This window comes from Crocodylus porosus, unplaced genomic scaffold (genome assembly GCF_001723895.1).
Source record: "Crocodylus porosus isolate Cpor-Errol unplaced genomic scaffold, CroPor_comp1, whole genome shotgun sequence".
NCBI classification, from domain to species: domain Eukaryota; kingdom Metazoa; phylum Chordata; order Crocodylia; family Crocodylidae; genus Crocodylus; species Crocodylus porosus.
In genome coordinates, this window is record NW_017728907.1 from 16,025,314 (window position 1) to 16,042,308 (window position 16,995).

The 16,995-nt window shown below is 47.9% G+C and overlaps 1 protein-coding gene across 1 annotated transcript; it reads right to left on the bottom strand.

The window, feature by feature from the left end:
• Positions 1-489: 489 nt before the first annotated feature.
• Positions 490-13,740, bottom strand: ALDH9A1 (aldehyde dehydrogenase 9 family member A1). Its single transcript, XM_019530849.1, has 9 exons — positions 13,585-13,740; positions 10,232-10,366; positions 9,439-9,635; positions 7,907-8,047; positions 6,467-6,655; positions 4,817-4,904; positions 2,869-3,010; positions 1,909-2,021; positions 490-1,437 (listed from the first exon to the last, which is right to left on the bottom strand). The coding sequence occupies exons 1-9, from the start codon at positions 13,688-13,690 to the stop codon at positions 1,343-1,345; spliced, it is 1,206 nt and encodes a 401-aa protein (XP_019386394.1). The 5' UTR covers positions 13,691-13,740; the 3' UTR covers positions 490-1,342.
• Between the last annotated feature and the right edge of the window lie 3,255 nt (positions 13,741-16,995).

Below are 16,995 nucleotides of genomic sequence, written 5' to 3' on the forward strand. Positions count from 1 at the left end.
TGGTGATGGTGAGAAACTTACTGTATTCTGCACTCTGCAGCTTTACTTCTTAAATTTGCGATCATTGCTTTGTTTTAAAAGATCCTACTGGTAACTGAGACTTTATTTACACTCTGTAATCTGGACAGCAGCTCTGGTGTGGGTGAGATGTGCTTTTGAGTTAACTCTTGAAATGCCAGCTAGGCAAACCCTGACTTCGATAACAGGATGAAACACAACCTCTAGTAAAGTCCAATCTAAACCTGACTTTCAGTCCCGTACAGCTCACAAGCTAGCCTCTATGGATCAGAAAGCTGCTTGCATTCATTATGGGTAAGGCAGCCAGTAATTCTAACACAGACCTTCTCCACACTTTCTGGACAGTTTCAACTAGTACTAAAAGTATGCCTTGCACAGGATGCCTTTAACATTGATCATTCCCTTGCCTTAGAGGACAAAGAAAATGCCTTCAGGTGTCTCCTATACTTGCACAAAACAGGTCTCAAAAGTTGTGTCTGGACTTTTACTTGTTTCCTAAATAAGGAGTTAGACACTTGTTTTAGAGTGATTTCTGAAAGTATACAAACAGCAGTAAGCAAGCTATTTAAGGGGAAGGGGGGGAAGCATGGGGGTATCAAACAACTCATCAATATTCATTCTGACAGAGGTGATGCAGCAGCATCTCACAGCTGTTTGGCATCATTAAACACTACCCTCACTACACATGTACTGGATGGTGTCAGTCAGGCCTCTTCAAGTGACCAATGCACATAGCAACAGCCAGCTTAGGTTCAAAACCTGGTGTGAAGCCTCTAGCCTTGTCAAGCTGAGAGAGCTTAATACAGAAAATAGACACAGAGTGGGCTGTAAGTTCTACTTCTACTGCTCCTGGGACAATTCTTCTACCATTAAATGTTTGTGTGCATTAATTGCAGTAACGCTTTTTTAAAGTGAGCCCAAATGGAAGAGAATGAGTTTGGGGTGTAGCTGACACTGTTTTCTCTCAGCTCAGCTCCTGGGTATGGCATACCATACAGGAAAGGGCCTAGGCCCATCCCAGTATTCAGTCAGGAACTCTTATGGTTATAGCCCTTTTGTGTAGTGTGAATGTTTCAACAGAAGCTGGTATTGAATCATGTGCCATTGTGTGCGTCAGTCTCCCCTGCAGACAGTGAAAAGTGACATACCCAGAAGCCTAAGTCCTCGCTGCTTGTGGGACTGCAACATATTCCCCTACTTTTCCCCCCCTGGCACTTGTTACCTAATATTCAGGGCACTTTTATTACTACCATGTGAAAACTATTACAGGTCACTGGCTGACAGACTAGAACGGTGTGCTGCATCCCAGCAAGGCCTGAGGCCATTAGAAGGCAGACTCCACATCCCCCATCTCCACACAGACGGTTTTCAGCTGCGAGTAATACTCCATTGCTGCTTTGCCATTCTCTCTGCCAAACCCTGTGAAGGACAAAACAGCAGATCCAAGGGTGAGATAAATAGGTGTGCTGGCAGTGGATGGAGTTTACTCATCTCCCTGGAACAAATTCTTGTAACCAGCCACGGGATCAGAACACTAAGCCTCTCCCCAGCCCTGAAGGGAATACAGCAGCATTTCAAATTACCCCTACAATAAAGATGAACTGAGGGCAGTTCTGACCTGGGAGCCAAGCTATGTAGTTTAAATTTCCCTTGCTGCTTCTGTTTGCAAATTTATAGCCCACTTGCTAGTCTCTCCATTCACATGTAACTGTGGTACTGGGAAGTCTAGTGCAGAGCCCTCAGAACAGTAGTAACCAGGCACTTTTGGCTTCCCAAGGGCAGAGCAGAGATATCCTATCTACCTCAGCCTATAAGGATGGATACCACTCCATCCTATCACCAACCTTCTTATCTCTGCAGGTTTAGAGAAGAAGCCAAAACAAAGCTCACCTGACATCTTGTATCCTCCAAATGGCAGCTCCACTGGGCTGATGTTGTAGTTATTAATGAAGCACATACCAGCCTGGAGAGCAGCTACCACCCTGTGAGCCCGCTGGATATCCCTGCAGGAGATAGCAGCAGTTCAGCAAGAGCCATCCCTTCTTATGCCAACTCCACACAGCTCAAGAACTGGGTGCTTGAGTCCCACAGGCAGCCATTTCCTTCCCCATGTCCACACATACCATATAGAGAAGAGAATGCAGATTTAACCCCCAACCAGCATGCAGTGTTTTGGGGTTCTTTACACACAGCACCCAGTCTTTGCTCATGGGTTGTACTTGACCTATAGCCACTAGATGCAGGGCAGCAAGCTGGGGCTACATGGGCCACCTGTCTCCATCCTTTCCACCACAATCAGAGAAGCCACCAAGGGCCAGCTCTGGCTCATCATCTGCTCCTCCCTGCCCCACCCCCAAAAGGAAGCAAACCATCTTTGCATGGCAAGGAAAGAGAATAGTCAGGCTGAGCAAGGACTGAAGACATTCAAGTGACAGCTGGGAGGTGGGTTGTTACGTTAGGGGCAAACTGGAAGAAACTGCCTTATTACTTACAAGACCTGCACTTTTGCCAAGATACATTTCTTGTTAGACTTATTTTTTTTACACTGCAAATTTTCTGAAGCAGGAGCTCTTCCCTACCGCAGGTTTACAAAATGACTAATAATGGCAGGGCCCCAATCTTGGCTGAACCTTTTAGATTCAATTACAATACAAATGATAGTGCCAGAAAAAATAGGATAAAGCATGAATGGAACTACCATACTGTTCCATGTAGCTATTACAGAAAGCCACTTGTGGCTCAGATAGTGCACTCTAAGTGGAACACCAAGCCCTGAAGGCAACTGATTCAGTAAATGGCTTCCTTTACCATTAGTCCATTTCTACAACTGACACTGCTCCCTATCTGTACCTGGTGAAGACACCACCCGCAAGCCCAAATGGGGTGTTATTGGCTCTCTCTACAGCTTCCTCCTCAGTGTCAAATGGTAGGATGGACATTACAGGTCCAAAGATCTCCTCTTTCACGCATGTCATGTCATCTCTGCAGTTCCCTGCAAAACATTACAGTTCATTAAATTTCAGTGAAAGCATCTGTAGAGGGGAACTCTCTGTACTTAAATACTGCGCCACCATAACCTGCTGTGTTGACTGAAGAACTGTTAAGTGACATTCTACTAGCCAAACTAGAAGGTGAGGACCACAATGCAGAGTGGAAAGGGATCATGGTAGGTGCAGTCTTCAGTGCAGTACAAGCATTTGCTTTTGTACCATCCTCTGATCAGTCATTCTGCTAAACACCAAATGAGCAGAAAGGCTGCATCCCTTCTGTCTAGAAAACCACATACCGTCCATTGTGTCCTATGAAAGTCCACTCTTGTACTGAACTTTAACATAAAACCATTACCCGGGACAATACTCCCTGCATGTGCAGGGTGGTATTGAAAAGGTATTGGTTTAAGTGTGTGAGAGGCCAAGGGCTAAAGGGGTGTGGGAGGGCACTGCCAACCAGTAACAAGATATATTAACCAAACTGAGGGTTGCAAGCTTGAATGCTGTTCACCTTTATTATGTCCTAACTCTTGGAGGTTTGAGGGGTAAAGATCAATCCTCACCAGACTACACTCTGATTCTGGTTCTGTCCTCATAAGAGGAGGAAAAGGTATATACCCCACTATTCAAAGCCCTCAGCAGCTGTTCATATTTCCAGTTCCTCACTTTAACGTTTACCAGGGAACAGTAAGTTAATTGGGTGTTAAAAAATTCTTGAAGCTCTTTGCAAGTAAAATTGGGCAAGTGGATAGTGAAGGCAAGTTAAAAAGGATAGTCTGAATTACCCTCCTCCCTTAAGGTACCACCAGGGACAGCTCAGAGAATCTACTCTGCATGCAATGGCCAACAATGAAGCAAGATGCTAAGAAGTATAAAGAATCGGATAAGATAATGAAAATACTGCTACATTATATGAAAAGTGTACCCTCCACTAGAGTAGTCAGAACAGGCCACCCCTACACAAAACCAACAGCAGACACAAAGTCTAATTGCATTAGAAAGCAAGAAACTCAGATGAGGGAGCTATTCAGTTAAAAGAGGGGGCAAATAAGAGAAGCAATGAAAAGGTGTACCAAACAAACAGCGAAGAGAAGACTGGGCACTCAGTACCACCAGGGGAGCTTCTCCATTTAAAAAAGAAAAAGGAAAGCAATATTTTTTTTTTTAAATATTGTCTGTGATTTGCCTGAAGCACTCACTTTCACTAGACAGGAAAGTAAGATGCTCAAAAATATTCAAAGAACTCAAGAATAAAGAAGAAGTGACCTTTTTTTTTGAACAGCCACACTACTTGGCTACATCTTCTCAAGTGGGTATCAACATTCAGGCTTCTAATGTAAAGCAGCCACTAATTGCCCAGATCAGGGTGAAAATGTCACCTTCTGAACGGATTGTCTTGCAGTTGTCCTTTCTGGGGGGTTTATTCATCTCCCTCTGAATCATCAAATACTGTCTATTGTTAGGCACATATACCACTAATTTAATCTGGCATGTTCCTATGCAGCTTGAGTGTTCCAATGGTTATCCTCTTCAGAATATATATGCATTGTATTCAAGGAGTGTAATGCCACTTGTGCTAGGCTAAAGTTAGCTCAGGGTTGTCTACACAAGTACAAGCTGCATCAGTGTGGGCTGCAGAACCCATCCAGGAAGTGGCTTAAATACTCAGAGGTTAGGCTGGGCTGACAGCTACACTGCTACCTGGAAATCAGCTATCAGACTGTTCCAGCTATCACCAGATACACAAGAGATTTGTTAGGATTAACCTATTCATAAAACAGTACCAACAATGAGATAAGAAACCATACCTAGAACACAGGGTTGCATGTAGTATCCGTTCTTCAGTTTGGGATCATCTGGAACATACAGATCGCCACCGCATAGCACTTTTGCCCCCTGGAAATAAGCCAAACCAGAAGATAGACAGGCACGTCCAAGAGTCTGCACAGAGCCTTGATGTGCCCAGCACAGCCAGCAGCAGCCACAGCCAACACATTCATGTCACTTCATTCACCACTCTCACTTGTATTATTATCCCTGTGCCATGCCTTCATGCTTGCTCAGGATCTGGCCTCCTGATGGGGCATTTAAGAGTGAGGCAAAAGCCAGACTGACTTATAATCTTGGAATCCAACATCCCCATGAGCCTACTGGAGGGACAGAATGGCAAAAAAGTCAAATCTGTTTTGGTAAGAGCTGCACAGTGAAGTTCCTGGTTGTTCAGGAGGCTAACACACCAGAAACTACTCTCCCTACACCCTTTCGGAGCTGCTAGAGACCAGACCATGTCACTCTAGCTACAGAATCAGTAACTTCCCAGGGATAAGGAGGCCTTATTCTGCATAAATGTGGTTTAGCTGTTTCCCATTAAGAGCTTGTTCAGGAGCTTGGGCTCATATTCAGGCCCAAGTTCAGGGCTTTGTATGCAACAGGAGAACAGCACTGATATTGCTAACATGTCTGGTACAGCCAGGAGCTGCAGCCCCTTGTAAGTAGGCAGAAAGGCTAATGCAGAGTCCTGAACCTGGCACTTGGCAGGAAGAATGTGTTTCTCACTGCTTTGTTTTGAGAGCTCAGTGAGCTGTAATTCAATCTGCTCACATGATCTGTTACTGGCCTAACATTAAAAAAAGAGAGCTACAGTTAACCTTTAGCCAAGGCCTATCAGACGCCTATGTATAGAAGGCCAAATTTAACCTAATTTTGGTCCATAGTACATATTTAGATAAACTTTTTCAGTCAACCCACAGTAAAAAACTCCCAGTGGGACCCACAGGAAGCCTGCACAAAGATCAAGGGTAGAATCTAGCCTGTATGTAACAATTCCCTGTCTTAACCAACCTCCTGTTCTCCTTGTCCAGATTTTACTCATTCTATTCCTCACTCTGTTTGTTTAAATACATCAGTCATTAAATACCACTAGCAATGACTAACTCAGAGCAAAGAGGCTGGGAACTTCACCACTCCCAGAGGTACTACCTGCTGACTTTGCGATGTGTCACTGTAGCAGTTAGCCTCTCACATCTGAAGGGGTATTTTTTTTTTTGCAAGCATGAGCACATTTTTTTAAAATAAAATGCCCAGATTCTGCAGCATCTATATATGTCCCATAAATACATCAAACAAGCCTGGAGTTTGAATCTCAGCTTTGTGTGTTAAAATGCAAATTAACCCATGATCCCCTAGCCCTGGGTAGTACTTTGAGATCCTGCATCTCAGAATCACTGTCTAGTCATCATGTCATTTGTCATCCCTAAAGCATGTAGCCCTCTCTTAGGCTCACCACTGCAGCTACAGCAGAAGAGAGCTTTACCCCATAAGGCATGGGGGAAGGGAGGGGGAAGAAGCATACCACTTGTTTATTACAAGAGTGGCAGAGGAAGGTGGAAGTCCCTCCTCCAAAATGTCAGGACACTAAAACAAATGCCATTCAATCCAAGACAATTTGGTGCTCTCACCTGCTCCTTCGCCTGCTTAATGAATCCCTGGACTCGCTCCAGGTGGGGCTGGCTAATGAGAGCCCCCATCCTTGTGTCTTCCAGAAGTGGGTCTCCAATTTTAATCTTCTGTGTGTGTTTCACCACTTCCTTTGTGAAGGCGTCCAGGATCTCCCTCTGCACAAACACTCGAGTGCCATTGCAACAAACCTGAGTGGGGGAACGTGCAATGCAGCATAAGGTTCTCTGGGGAATCGGAGGGGTGTAAAACATACTACAACCCTCCTATACAGCATGTTATCCCATGCACCTGACAAGCACAAGCCACCATCTGTGTCATTTAGATTGGTATCTTCTAGAAATGGAATTTCGTAACTGGTTGCTAAAATTACTAATGTGGCTACTAAGTTAAAAAACACCCCAACTATCTTTCCCTACCCATACTGGGAGGAATCTGAAAGATTTGGGCTTCTTCCCCTGCTGGCTCACCCTTGTACAGCCCAGAAGTAAAACTGCAGTTTCCTGTCAGTGTGACTGATTACAGAGGTTGTAACAGCCCTGGAACCCTCCCAACTCTGGGGCTGTCCCTATTGTCTCCATTCACTTTCTTACCACAAAGCATATTGCAAGCAAGGATTTTTAGTAGTCTTAGCACCATCAAGTGGTGAAGGCCTATACAGCCAAAAGCATGAGATATAACCCAAGCTGGCTGTTCAAACCCCAGACTTGCCATCAAGAGACACCACAGCGATTTAGTAATTATCCAGCCAGGAGCTACAGAAAGCCAACATGTTCCTGGAGCCTGTGTCAGACAGGGTGTAAAGTAAATCTTACAGAATCTGGCAGGAGGTCAGCAAGGAAAGCCTTGCAGTACTGCAGATTTGCTACAGCAGACTTGAAGGATAACAGAATTTAAAAAGACTGCAAGGGGGAGCCAGAGCAATCTGCCCTGACTGCCCCACTATGGCTCAGACCCCAAGGGGCAGAGTGGGAATGGCTGGTCTATGTAAGATACCAGCCAGCAGATGAGCCTACAGTGATATCAGCTCCACCACTGAGAAGCACAGTTTCTGTGGGCAACTGACTGTGGAACTGAAAGGTGTCATGGAAGCAAGCATTCCTCCCCAAATTTTGCCTTCTAGCATTATTTTCACCACTAGCAGGACTCATGTGATATGCCACCAGTAACAGGGTGGCTCTCTTGAGACCCAGTGAATAGCTTCACAGGCATGTTTCATCACATGTGCTGCTGTCTAAGGCAGGTTCCTTGTTACAGGAAAGGAGAGTAAAAATAACTTGAAAATGTAATGGCATTGTCCACAGGGACATTATCTGTAGGATGGGGATAAGAATGGGAAAAATCTAACTCCTCAATCTTTTCTGCCTACTCCCCTCCCTAAAGCTTATCCCATGAGTAGGAAATGAACAGGTGATTGTTCCCACCCCCACAGAGGCACGCACCTCACCCTGGGTGAGGAAGTTGGCCATGAGAGCTCCTTTCACGGCATTCTCCAAGACACAATCAGAGAAGATGATGAGGGGCGATTTGCCCCCCAGCTCCAGTGTGACTGGTTTGATTCCTTTGGCTGACATCTCCATGATCTGACACAAAGGAGAGAAGGAAAGGACAAGATAATGAGGAATGGACAAAGGGCTACAACAGGGGGGGCCAAGCAAACCCACAAACACCCACCTCTGAGAACAGGGTACAGGTTGAGCAAGGAGGAACTCCCCTCCTGTCCCCCCTTTTTAGAGAAGGGGTGAGGGACAAGACTTGGCCCCACACACAAGCCCTTTCCAACAGAAATAAGTCATTCAGAAAGCTGGATATTGCTTTTCTGGACTTATGTTCATTCCAGCCTGGGCACATTTCCAGGATACTTTCTGTAGATTAAAATGGCAGAAAAATCCCTGAAGAACCAGGCTTCCTGGAAATCTTCCATGCTGTAAGTTAAAACACACTTAAAACTAATAAACTAGTCAGGAAGGATCCAGGCACACAACAGCAGCCAGAACTGCACATACAGGGGCATCGCTAGCCCAGCGTTTACGGTGATGCACTAGTACATAAATGTGGCAATATCCATAATACCAAAAGCAGCAACCACATCTGTACTGAGCTAGTGTACCCCTCAACTACCCTCAACTTCTTGGGTCCCCACCTGATGAGAGAATGGATTTTTTTAGAGAAACCAGCAAGACATGAGGGGGGCAGGGAAAAAAGGGAGGGTTGTAAGAAGCAGATGTGTTTAGTTCTGGCAGGCAGTAACTGTAAACCAAGGGTATGAGTGAGGTCCCCATCTGCCACCAGAGGAAATGGGACTACTTGGGTATCCCACACTAATGGGGGGAAAAGAAAATCCTCAAGTCCCAGACTAACATACCCAAGGTAAAGATTTCCAAAAGCCCCGGAGTGATTAGTATGGCTGTATGAATTCACTGAAATAGCCCTTCTTTGCTGATCTGTGAGATCAGAGATTTTTGCATTTTTCACAAAAACCATTTAAAGTTTCCTAACCAGCTTTAACGTGCACATGGGGAGGGGGGGGCTAGGGGAGGGGCGGTGGACATGTGTTGAAGAGTAGGAACGGCTATCAATTTCTCCTCCTCAGCTACATGGAGGTGGGGGGAAGAAGAGAGATTTAATTCAAGTTTGGGGCTGACTGAGGGAGCCTTATTAAATTTCCAGGAATATCCAGATTTATCCATTAGCTACACTCTACGCAAGGACAGGAAGACTTACCCTCTTCAACCTGTGAGCACACCCTTGAAGAGTTATTGCCTAAAACCAGCCCCAAATGCTGAAGACTCAGCACAGCCTTTTACATAACAGTTTTGTGCCCTAAGAGTAGCTTCATGTCATGCCCCTTCCATGTCTTTGGCAGTGGGCTTATGCAAAACCGTGCAGGAAGATTTGACCTGAAGAGCATCATCCGACATTAGAGGCACAATTATAAGCCTCTTACCCTCCTCTAGTGCTGAAGGGTCTTTACCTTGATGCCTGTTGGCACACTCCCAGTGAAAGAAACCTTGGCCACATCTGGGTGATGGCACAGAAACTGGCCGGTGGCAGCTCCACCTTGCACCACATTGAACAATCCTTTGGGCACACCAGCTTTGCTGAAGATCTCTGCCAACATCACCACTGATATGGGGGTGAGGGGAGAGGGCTTGTAGATCATGGCATTACCTACAAGAATCCAAAAAAAAAACCAGGAGGGGGGAGATTAAAACTTGAAAAGCTTGGAAGGTAGGAAGGGAAAATTATTTAGACAGATCACCCACATGGAAGAAGAAAAGAGCTTGATCTCAATAAGCATCTAGAAAGGGCAGGGGCAGGATCCAAATCAAAGACTTGAAGTAACCAATTGACATGGCGGCCAATGCCGACTGCATCATTCTCAGCAGTGACCCTGTACCAGTATGGTACCTGGTACTAGAAAACAATCCAAGAAGGAACTGGGGCAAAGATTTTGCATTGATTTCTTCCTTTTCTGTACACTACTGTTTAGCATGACGTCTTACTTGCTTGGTCTGAGGCAACAGCATTCCTTCCTGTCACAGTTCTGCCTCAGCTCCCATTTACTGACTTTCATGTCCTTTTCTTGGTTTCTTCCTCTCCATGCCACAATCACAGTCTTCAATCCCTGCCTAGGAGCCCATCAGTTTCTTTACTAGCCACCAGGTGAACTCCTAGTCCATAAACACTTATCCCCAATCTTTCCTTCCCCTTATGATCCCTCACTCCTCAAAAACCTAAACACACAGGGTGGGGGTCTCTATTACCGCATGCCAAGGCTGGGGCAGACTTCCAACAAGCAATCTGAAAGGGGTAGTTCCAGGCTCCAATCCCAACGCACACCCCAAGTGGCTCTCTTCTAGTGTAAGCAAAGGACCCTCCAGGAAGCTGGACATGCTGACCTGAGCAGGAGAATGAAAACAGAAAATTAGAGCAGCATGAAGCACAACACCTTGCAGCTCCATCAGGCAGCGCCTGGTGCAATGTCCTATATCCTTGTTAATATATCTCCTACCCCCTGCTTACTGAAGGTGCACACTGAAGATGCACCTTTTTCAGTCACAGATTGGACCATCACCAATAAAAGGAAAATTAAAGTTACCAGCCATTGGCTTTTTTTGGCCAAATGTCAGATAAATGCCGTGTGCATGTGTGCAGCTGTACCACAAATGCAGCCTGAAGAGCAGCCTCCTGCTGGTAAATATGTAGGAGGGAAGGGGCATGGGAAGGCAGGTCGAGACCCCCATGGTGAGGGAGGGAGAGAGTGGGCCAGGGGCAGGCACTGCCTAACCAGGGCAGTGAATGCAACCACAGGGCAAGGTGTGGGACAGCTGCTGCAGTGTAGGGAGGGGGGTGGCTCCCTGCCGCTGTGTGCAGCCCCAGGGGAGGCATGGGGGGGGGTACGTGCCCCCCAGATTTGTGCGTGGGGCAAAGGCAGGCTGCTCTCTGCTGGCTCAGGGCCAGGGGCTGAGCCAGCCTCTTCCCAGCAGGGGGCTGGGCCAGGGCTTTGCTCAGAGCAGGAAGGGGCCAGGTAGGCTCAGCTGCACAAGATGGGCAGCGGTGGTGGCAGCAGCAGCAGTGAGGAAGCTTGGGAGCCTATGGCCACCCCAAAATTACCTGTAACCCCCCCAGAGCCACCCTGCACAGCTGAACCCACCCCACCTCTGCGTGACCTGAGTGCAGGCCTGGCCCAGTCCCCCCAGGCAGGAAAAGACTGGTGCAGCCCCTGTCCCCAAGCTCACAGCCCACCCTTGCCCCATGCACAAATCAGGGGTGGCACATGCCCCCCTTGCCTCAACTTAGGGGTGCATGCAGAGGCAGGGAACTGCCCCACCCAGGCTGACCAGCTGCCCACAGCTCCATTCTGGCCCTAAGGTTGCATTCACTGCCTTGGCTGAGCAGCACCTGCCCCTACCCCACTCCCTCCCTCACTGTGGGGGCCTCTATCCGCCCCACTCCCATGCCCCTTCCTCCCCGTAGACTTACCAGCAGGATGCCACTCTCCAAGTTGCTGGGCTGCATATCTGTAGATCGGCTATTAAATTGGGATTGGCCAATATGGCTGGTAAATGATCAGCCATCAGTATCAGTCAAGAAAATCTTTATTGGTGCACCCCTAGTACACACAAGTTACTAGAGACCGCTAGCCTCACAAAGGGATTTCTCAAAACAGTCCAAGTACCTGAGTCAAGAGCAACTCTATTTTTTAGTGAACTCAGAGGGTGAAAGCTCCACAGTGCCATGAAAAACAGCAAGGGATTCGTACACAGAAGACTAATACTGAAGACATACTTCACCAGGTACCTAGAACTCCAAGGAATTTGACTGGACTTAGTTATAGAAGCACAGGAATGGCAGTGCCCTCCTAGTCATCAAACCCAGTCCCCTGCTGTCAGAGGCCCTATATCATATAGCCCCTTTCACAACTCACTCCCTTCTATCATGCCAGCAATGACAGTATGGTCTTCTGATGAAGACAGTGAATCCAGATTTCCTGGGACCATCTCATTTCCACCTCTGCCAGAAAACCCTGTTCTTCTTCTGCAGGGAGCCCTCATTCTCCTCTGCTTTCATTCTCCCTCTGTAGAGAAGGGGAAGACTCCCTTTCCCACTCTTCTTTATTTAGATTAAGCTCCTCACAGCAGGACCTGACTAGGAAAGAGAGCAAGAGCATGTGCACGCATGTGTAGCTCTTCATATAATAGTGCCCTGATCTCAGCTGGGACCTCTACACTTGAACAGTGATCACTTTCATCTGATACCTGCTCTTCCCCAGTTTCTTCTTTGTCCAGCTCTGTATTTAAGACTCTGTGGCAAAGCCTAGGTCAGTAGAGCTCAACAAGTAACACCACTAGCTCAAACTAATTTCTTCTATAACACTACAGCATCTCTGGGACAAGGTAACCTAGTTCAAGTTCAAGCCTCTGTAATGGAGCCATCAGATTAGATTAGTACAGATTCACAACCCTGTTCAATTCTTGCCCAACACCCTTGAGACACTTAAGAAAAATCTCTGCTGTACTGCCAATCTGATCTCAAACCACAAATGTCCTAGGTGAGACTCTATAAGGACGCAGGCCACTGCCCCAGGGTATTCAACACAAGTCCAGAACTCGAGACGGAGGGTGAAGATCCATTCTGTTAATCATTCTGAAAATATCCAGCTACAGGTAAACAGACTCTCACTTAGTTATCAATCAGGAGAAAGCCCCAGTTCTGGGAGTTACATGCATCTAAGGAGTTGGAACAAAAGGGAACAGAGTAGTGGTTTCTGTAGATGGACTTGCCTGATAAGATCTCAAGGCTGGGTCGACTTGAGTAATTCTGTCCAACAGTATAAACCAGATAGGTTCCAGATAAAAACCCTGTAATGCAGAGCTGCTGTCTTTGAAAAACTGTGAAACACCCAAGTGAAGTAACATAATCCTGACATTGACTATCTCGTTAGACAACATTCAGCACTGACCAGGACAGCTAAATCCAGCACTGAGCCAACCACAAGATACTTGTTCCAATGGGGCGCCATGACTACATACAAGGCACAACAGGCTTTTATGCCCAGAACACTGGAAATTACATGGATAATGCTTCAAGTGCAAAAAAAAGAGATGCCTTTGACCTTGCTGTCAACAGTCTTTCTGGGTGGAAATTAAAAGATCTCCAGCACTTAGAAAGACAAGAAAAAGAAACAAACTGCCCCAGCAGTAGCCCATAACCCTAGCAGCATAGCCAATTGTTTCTCCCACAGTGCAACAGAGAAGCACACATACAACGTCTTGCTACATGTTGAGTCAGCATCTTGTCCATCTGGTCACTATTTCATGGGTCAAATTCTGCTCCAAACTAAATCAGAGGCAGTCCTAGTTGAATCCATGTAGTCAAACACATTTTAAGTGGAACACAGCTGTGGCTCCTCCACCATGTCTAACAACCACCATAGGACATTGCAATATCTTGGATAAGAAATCAAAATTCTATTCCAGTCAAATAGTCCAAGACTTTCTAACAGGCCAAAGATTTATTAGGAAGTAACTCAATAGGTCCCTGGTATACTAGTGACAATTCCCAGTTATGGAAAATGAACAAGGCTCCACTAAATAACAACTAGTACAGCTCTCACCTGCTAGAGACCCTGCCAGCCCTGCATAATACTCCAGGGACTGCCAAGATATATCAATGTCCACTCTGGCTTCAAAGATGGATTTCCCATTGTTGATGGTTTCCATCTTGGCAATTTCATCCCTCTGTTCCTGTAGGTAGAGCAAAGAAATAACATATCAGAGATACAGTGATGCCACCTAGCATGCTAGCTGCTTTTCAAAATGGATGAAGACAATCTTTGCCATCAATAACGCCTATTCTCATCTACAACTTGAGCTTTCTAACCAGAAAACTGCTGATGTCTGCCAACATTTTATTCTTGCTTCACACTTCACACTCTGCAGGAGCAGAGGGAGCAGGGTGCACGTGTGCCACACGTATACCACACATGTACCCATCTTACCTCGGTGGTGAAGGCAGCAGCTGTGGAGGAGATGGTGGCAGGGGCAGCAACAGCTGATTTTCTCCTAAGCTAAGTAGGGCAGAGGGTACAGCGCAGCTGAGGTGGATCCAGAGGGGAAGCCCTCCAGAGCCCTCTTAGCTCGCCCGACAGGGAGCCGCGCTCCTGAGCCACATGTGGGCAGCACACGCGAACACTGCATACAAATAGGCGTGCTCTGTAAGGGCGCGCTGGTGTTTGCGCCGGCATTCGCATAAGGCGGGTGTGAGGTAGCTGCCCAGAGCGGCACCTCCAGCAAGCAAAAGCAATAGGCACAGCGCTGCAGACATGGTGCAGATGTGGAGCGCACCTGCCAGGGGCTCTGCCTGGGCACTGCCGCCTGTCATGGGCTCTGAGACCTCCACCCAGACAGAGCTCATGGTGGGGTTGGTGGCCCCTTGCCCCCGTCTGTGGGGGGGTGCTCAGTGGGGTCCAGGGGCAGGAGCTCGGGTTAGGGGCATCACGGAGAGGATCCCGGCCTACATCCGACCTACAGACCAGTACCCCACAGTTGTCATCCACATGGGGATGAATGATGCGGCCGGGGCAACCCTGACCTCATTATGAAGGATTTCAAGGCTCTGGGGGACAAGCTTAAGAAGACGGGGGCGCAGGTGGTATTCTCCTCTCTTCTTCCAGTGAGTAGGTGGGGACGGCGACACGGGGCCTGCATTGGCGAGGTCAACTGGTGCTTATGCAGTTTGCTGCCAGACAGGCCTTGGGTTCCTTAATAATGACCCATGCTTTTGGGCGGGGGTCTTGCTGGGGTGGGATGGGCTTCACCTCTCTCCTAAAGGCAAGTGTATCTTCTCTTCCAGGTTGGCTGATCTTGTACAGCGAGCTTTAAACTAGCCTCGTAGGGGGAGGGGGCAGCAAGAAGACAAGGGGACACCACCCGAGCAAGATAGGTGACAAATGCAAGGAGTGCCCAGATAAGAAACAGGGGTCCGGACAGTCTCCTAAATCTGGGGGTGGCACACGTAGCTAGGCAAGGCCTTAAGTGTCTATATACCAATGCTCATAGTATGGGGAATAAACAGGAAGAACTCGCCCTCAGAATAGCCAGTTCAGACCCAGACATAATAGGGCTTACAGAAACATGGTGGGATTCATCCCATGACTGGGTAGTTAGCATTAGGGGCTATAGGCTTTACAGGCGAGACAGAGAAGGAAGGAAAGGTGGGTGGGTGTGGTGCTTTATGTCAAGGAGCAATACACATCCTCTGCCAGCAGAATGGGGTCAGAGTAGGGGCAAGCTGAAGTGCTCCGGGTCAAGATACAAGGGATCCGTGGGGAGATGGGAGTCTACTACAGACCCCCCCAACCAAGGGGAGGAGCTGGACAGGGAATTTTCGGGTCAGCTCGCAGAGGCACTTAAGGCAAAGGATGTAGTTATCATGGGTGATTTAAATTACCCGGACATCTGCTGGGAGGAACAGTCAGCCAGGTCGGACCGTTCCAGGAGGTTTCTGGCCGAGATACAGGACCTCCACTTAATTCAGGAGGTGCACAGTCCCACCAGAGGAGTTGGCCTGTTGGACCTGGTGCTGGCCACAGGCGACGACCTGGTAAGGGGCCTCCAGGTCCTTGACCACCTGGGGGACAGTGATCATCGCTTGCTGGAATTCACCATCCAGCGTAAGGTGGCAAAGGGCTGCAGCAAGGCAACAGCCCTAGACTTCAAGAGGGCCAACTTCAATGAGTTGAGATTAGTGGGAGAGGCACTGGGGTTCAAGAACAGGGGAACTCAGTGCCCAAGGTGAGTGGTCATTCCTTAAGGAGACAATACTCGGGGCCCAAGGGGTGACCTTCCCAACAAGAAGCAAGGGGGGCAGGAGTGCTCGAAAGCCCCCCTGGCTCACCAAGGGTGTCTGGGAATGCCTGATTGCCGGAAAGGAGGTGTACAACCGGTGGAAGGGGGGTGCTCTCTCCAAAGAGGAGTATACCTCCTCTGCTCGGGCCTGTAAGAAAAGCTAAGGCAGACATAGAGCTAGGACTAGCGTCCAAGATCAAAGATAATAAAAAGTCCTTTTTCAAATATATAGGGAGGATGAAGAAGGCACCGGGAAACGTGGGGCCCCTGCAAGATTCTCTGAGCAATCTGGTGGTTGTGCCAGGGGTGAAAGCAGACCTCTTTAACCAATTCTTCACCTCCGTTTTCTTGTGCAGGGACCAGGACTTCCCCACTGTGATGCAAGACGGACTTAAGGGGAACGCCTCCAGACCTCAGGTTGGGAAGGACCAGGTTAGAGAGCTTCTGGAGGGGCTGGACGTGTTCAGATCAGCAGGTCCAGATGCTCTCCACCCCCAGGGTGTTGAGGGTGCTAGCAGGGGTTATTGCAGGGCCTTTGGCATGGCTTTACGAGCGCTCATGGTGCTCGGGCCAGGTGCCAGATGATTGGAAGATAGTCAACATGGTCCCCATCTTTAAAAAAGGGAGGAGGGAGGACCCGGGCAACTATAGGCCCGTCAGTCTTACCTCAATCCTAGGGAAACTCTTTGAGAAGACCATCAAGGAGTACATTGGCGATGGGCCGGCTTCAGGGATGCTCAAGGGCAACCAGCACGGTTTCATTAGGGGCAGGTCATGTCAGACCAACCTGACTGCCTTTATGATCAGGTCACAAAAGCACTGGATGCAGGTGTCACTGTGGATGTAGTCTTCCTGGACTTCAGCAAGGCCTTTGACACTGTCTCCCACCCCATCCTCATTAAAAAACTATGCAGCTGTGGCATCGATGCCTACACAGTCAGACGGACTGCAGACTGGCTGAAGGGTCCTACTCAGAGGGTGGTGGTGGACGGGTCATATTTGACCTGGGGGGAAGTAGGCAGCAGTAACCAGCAGCACACTTATAAGATGGGAAACTCCCTTCTTGAGAGCACGGAGGCAGAAAAGGATCTTGAAGTCATTACTGACTCTGAGATGAACACAGGCCGACAATGTGAGGTCACGGTTGGCAGGGCTAACTGGACCTTGTCGTGCATCCA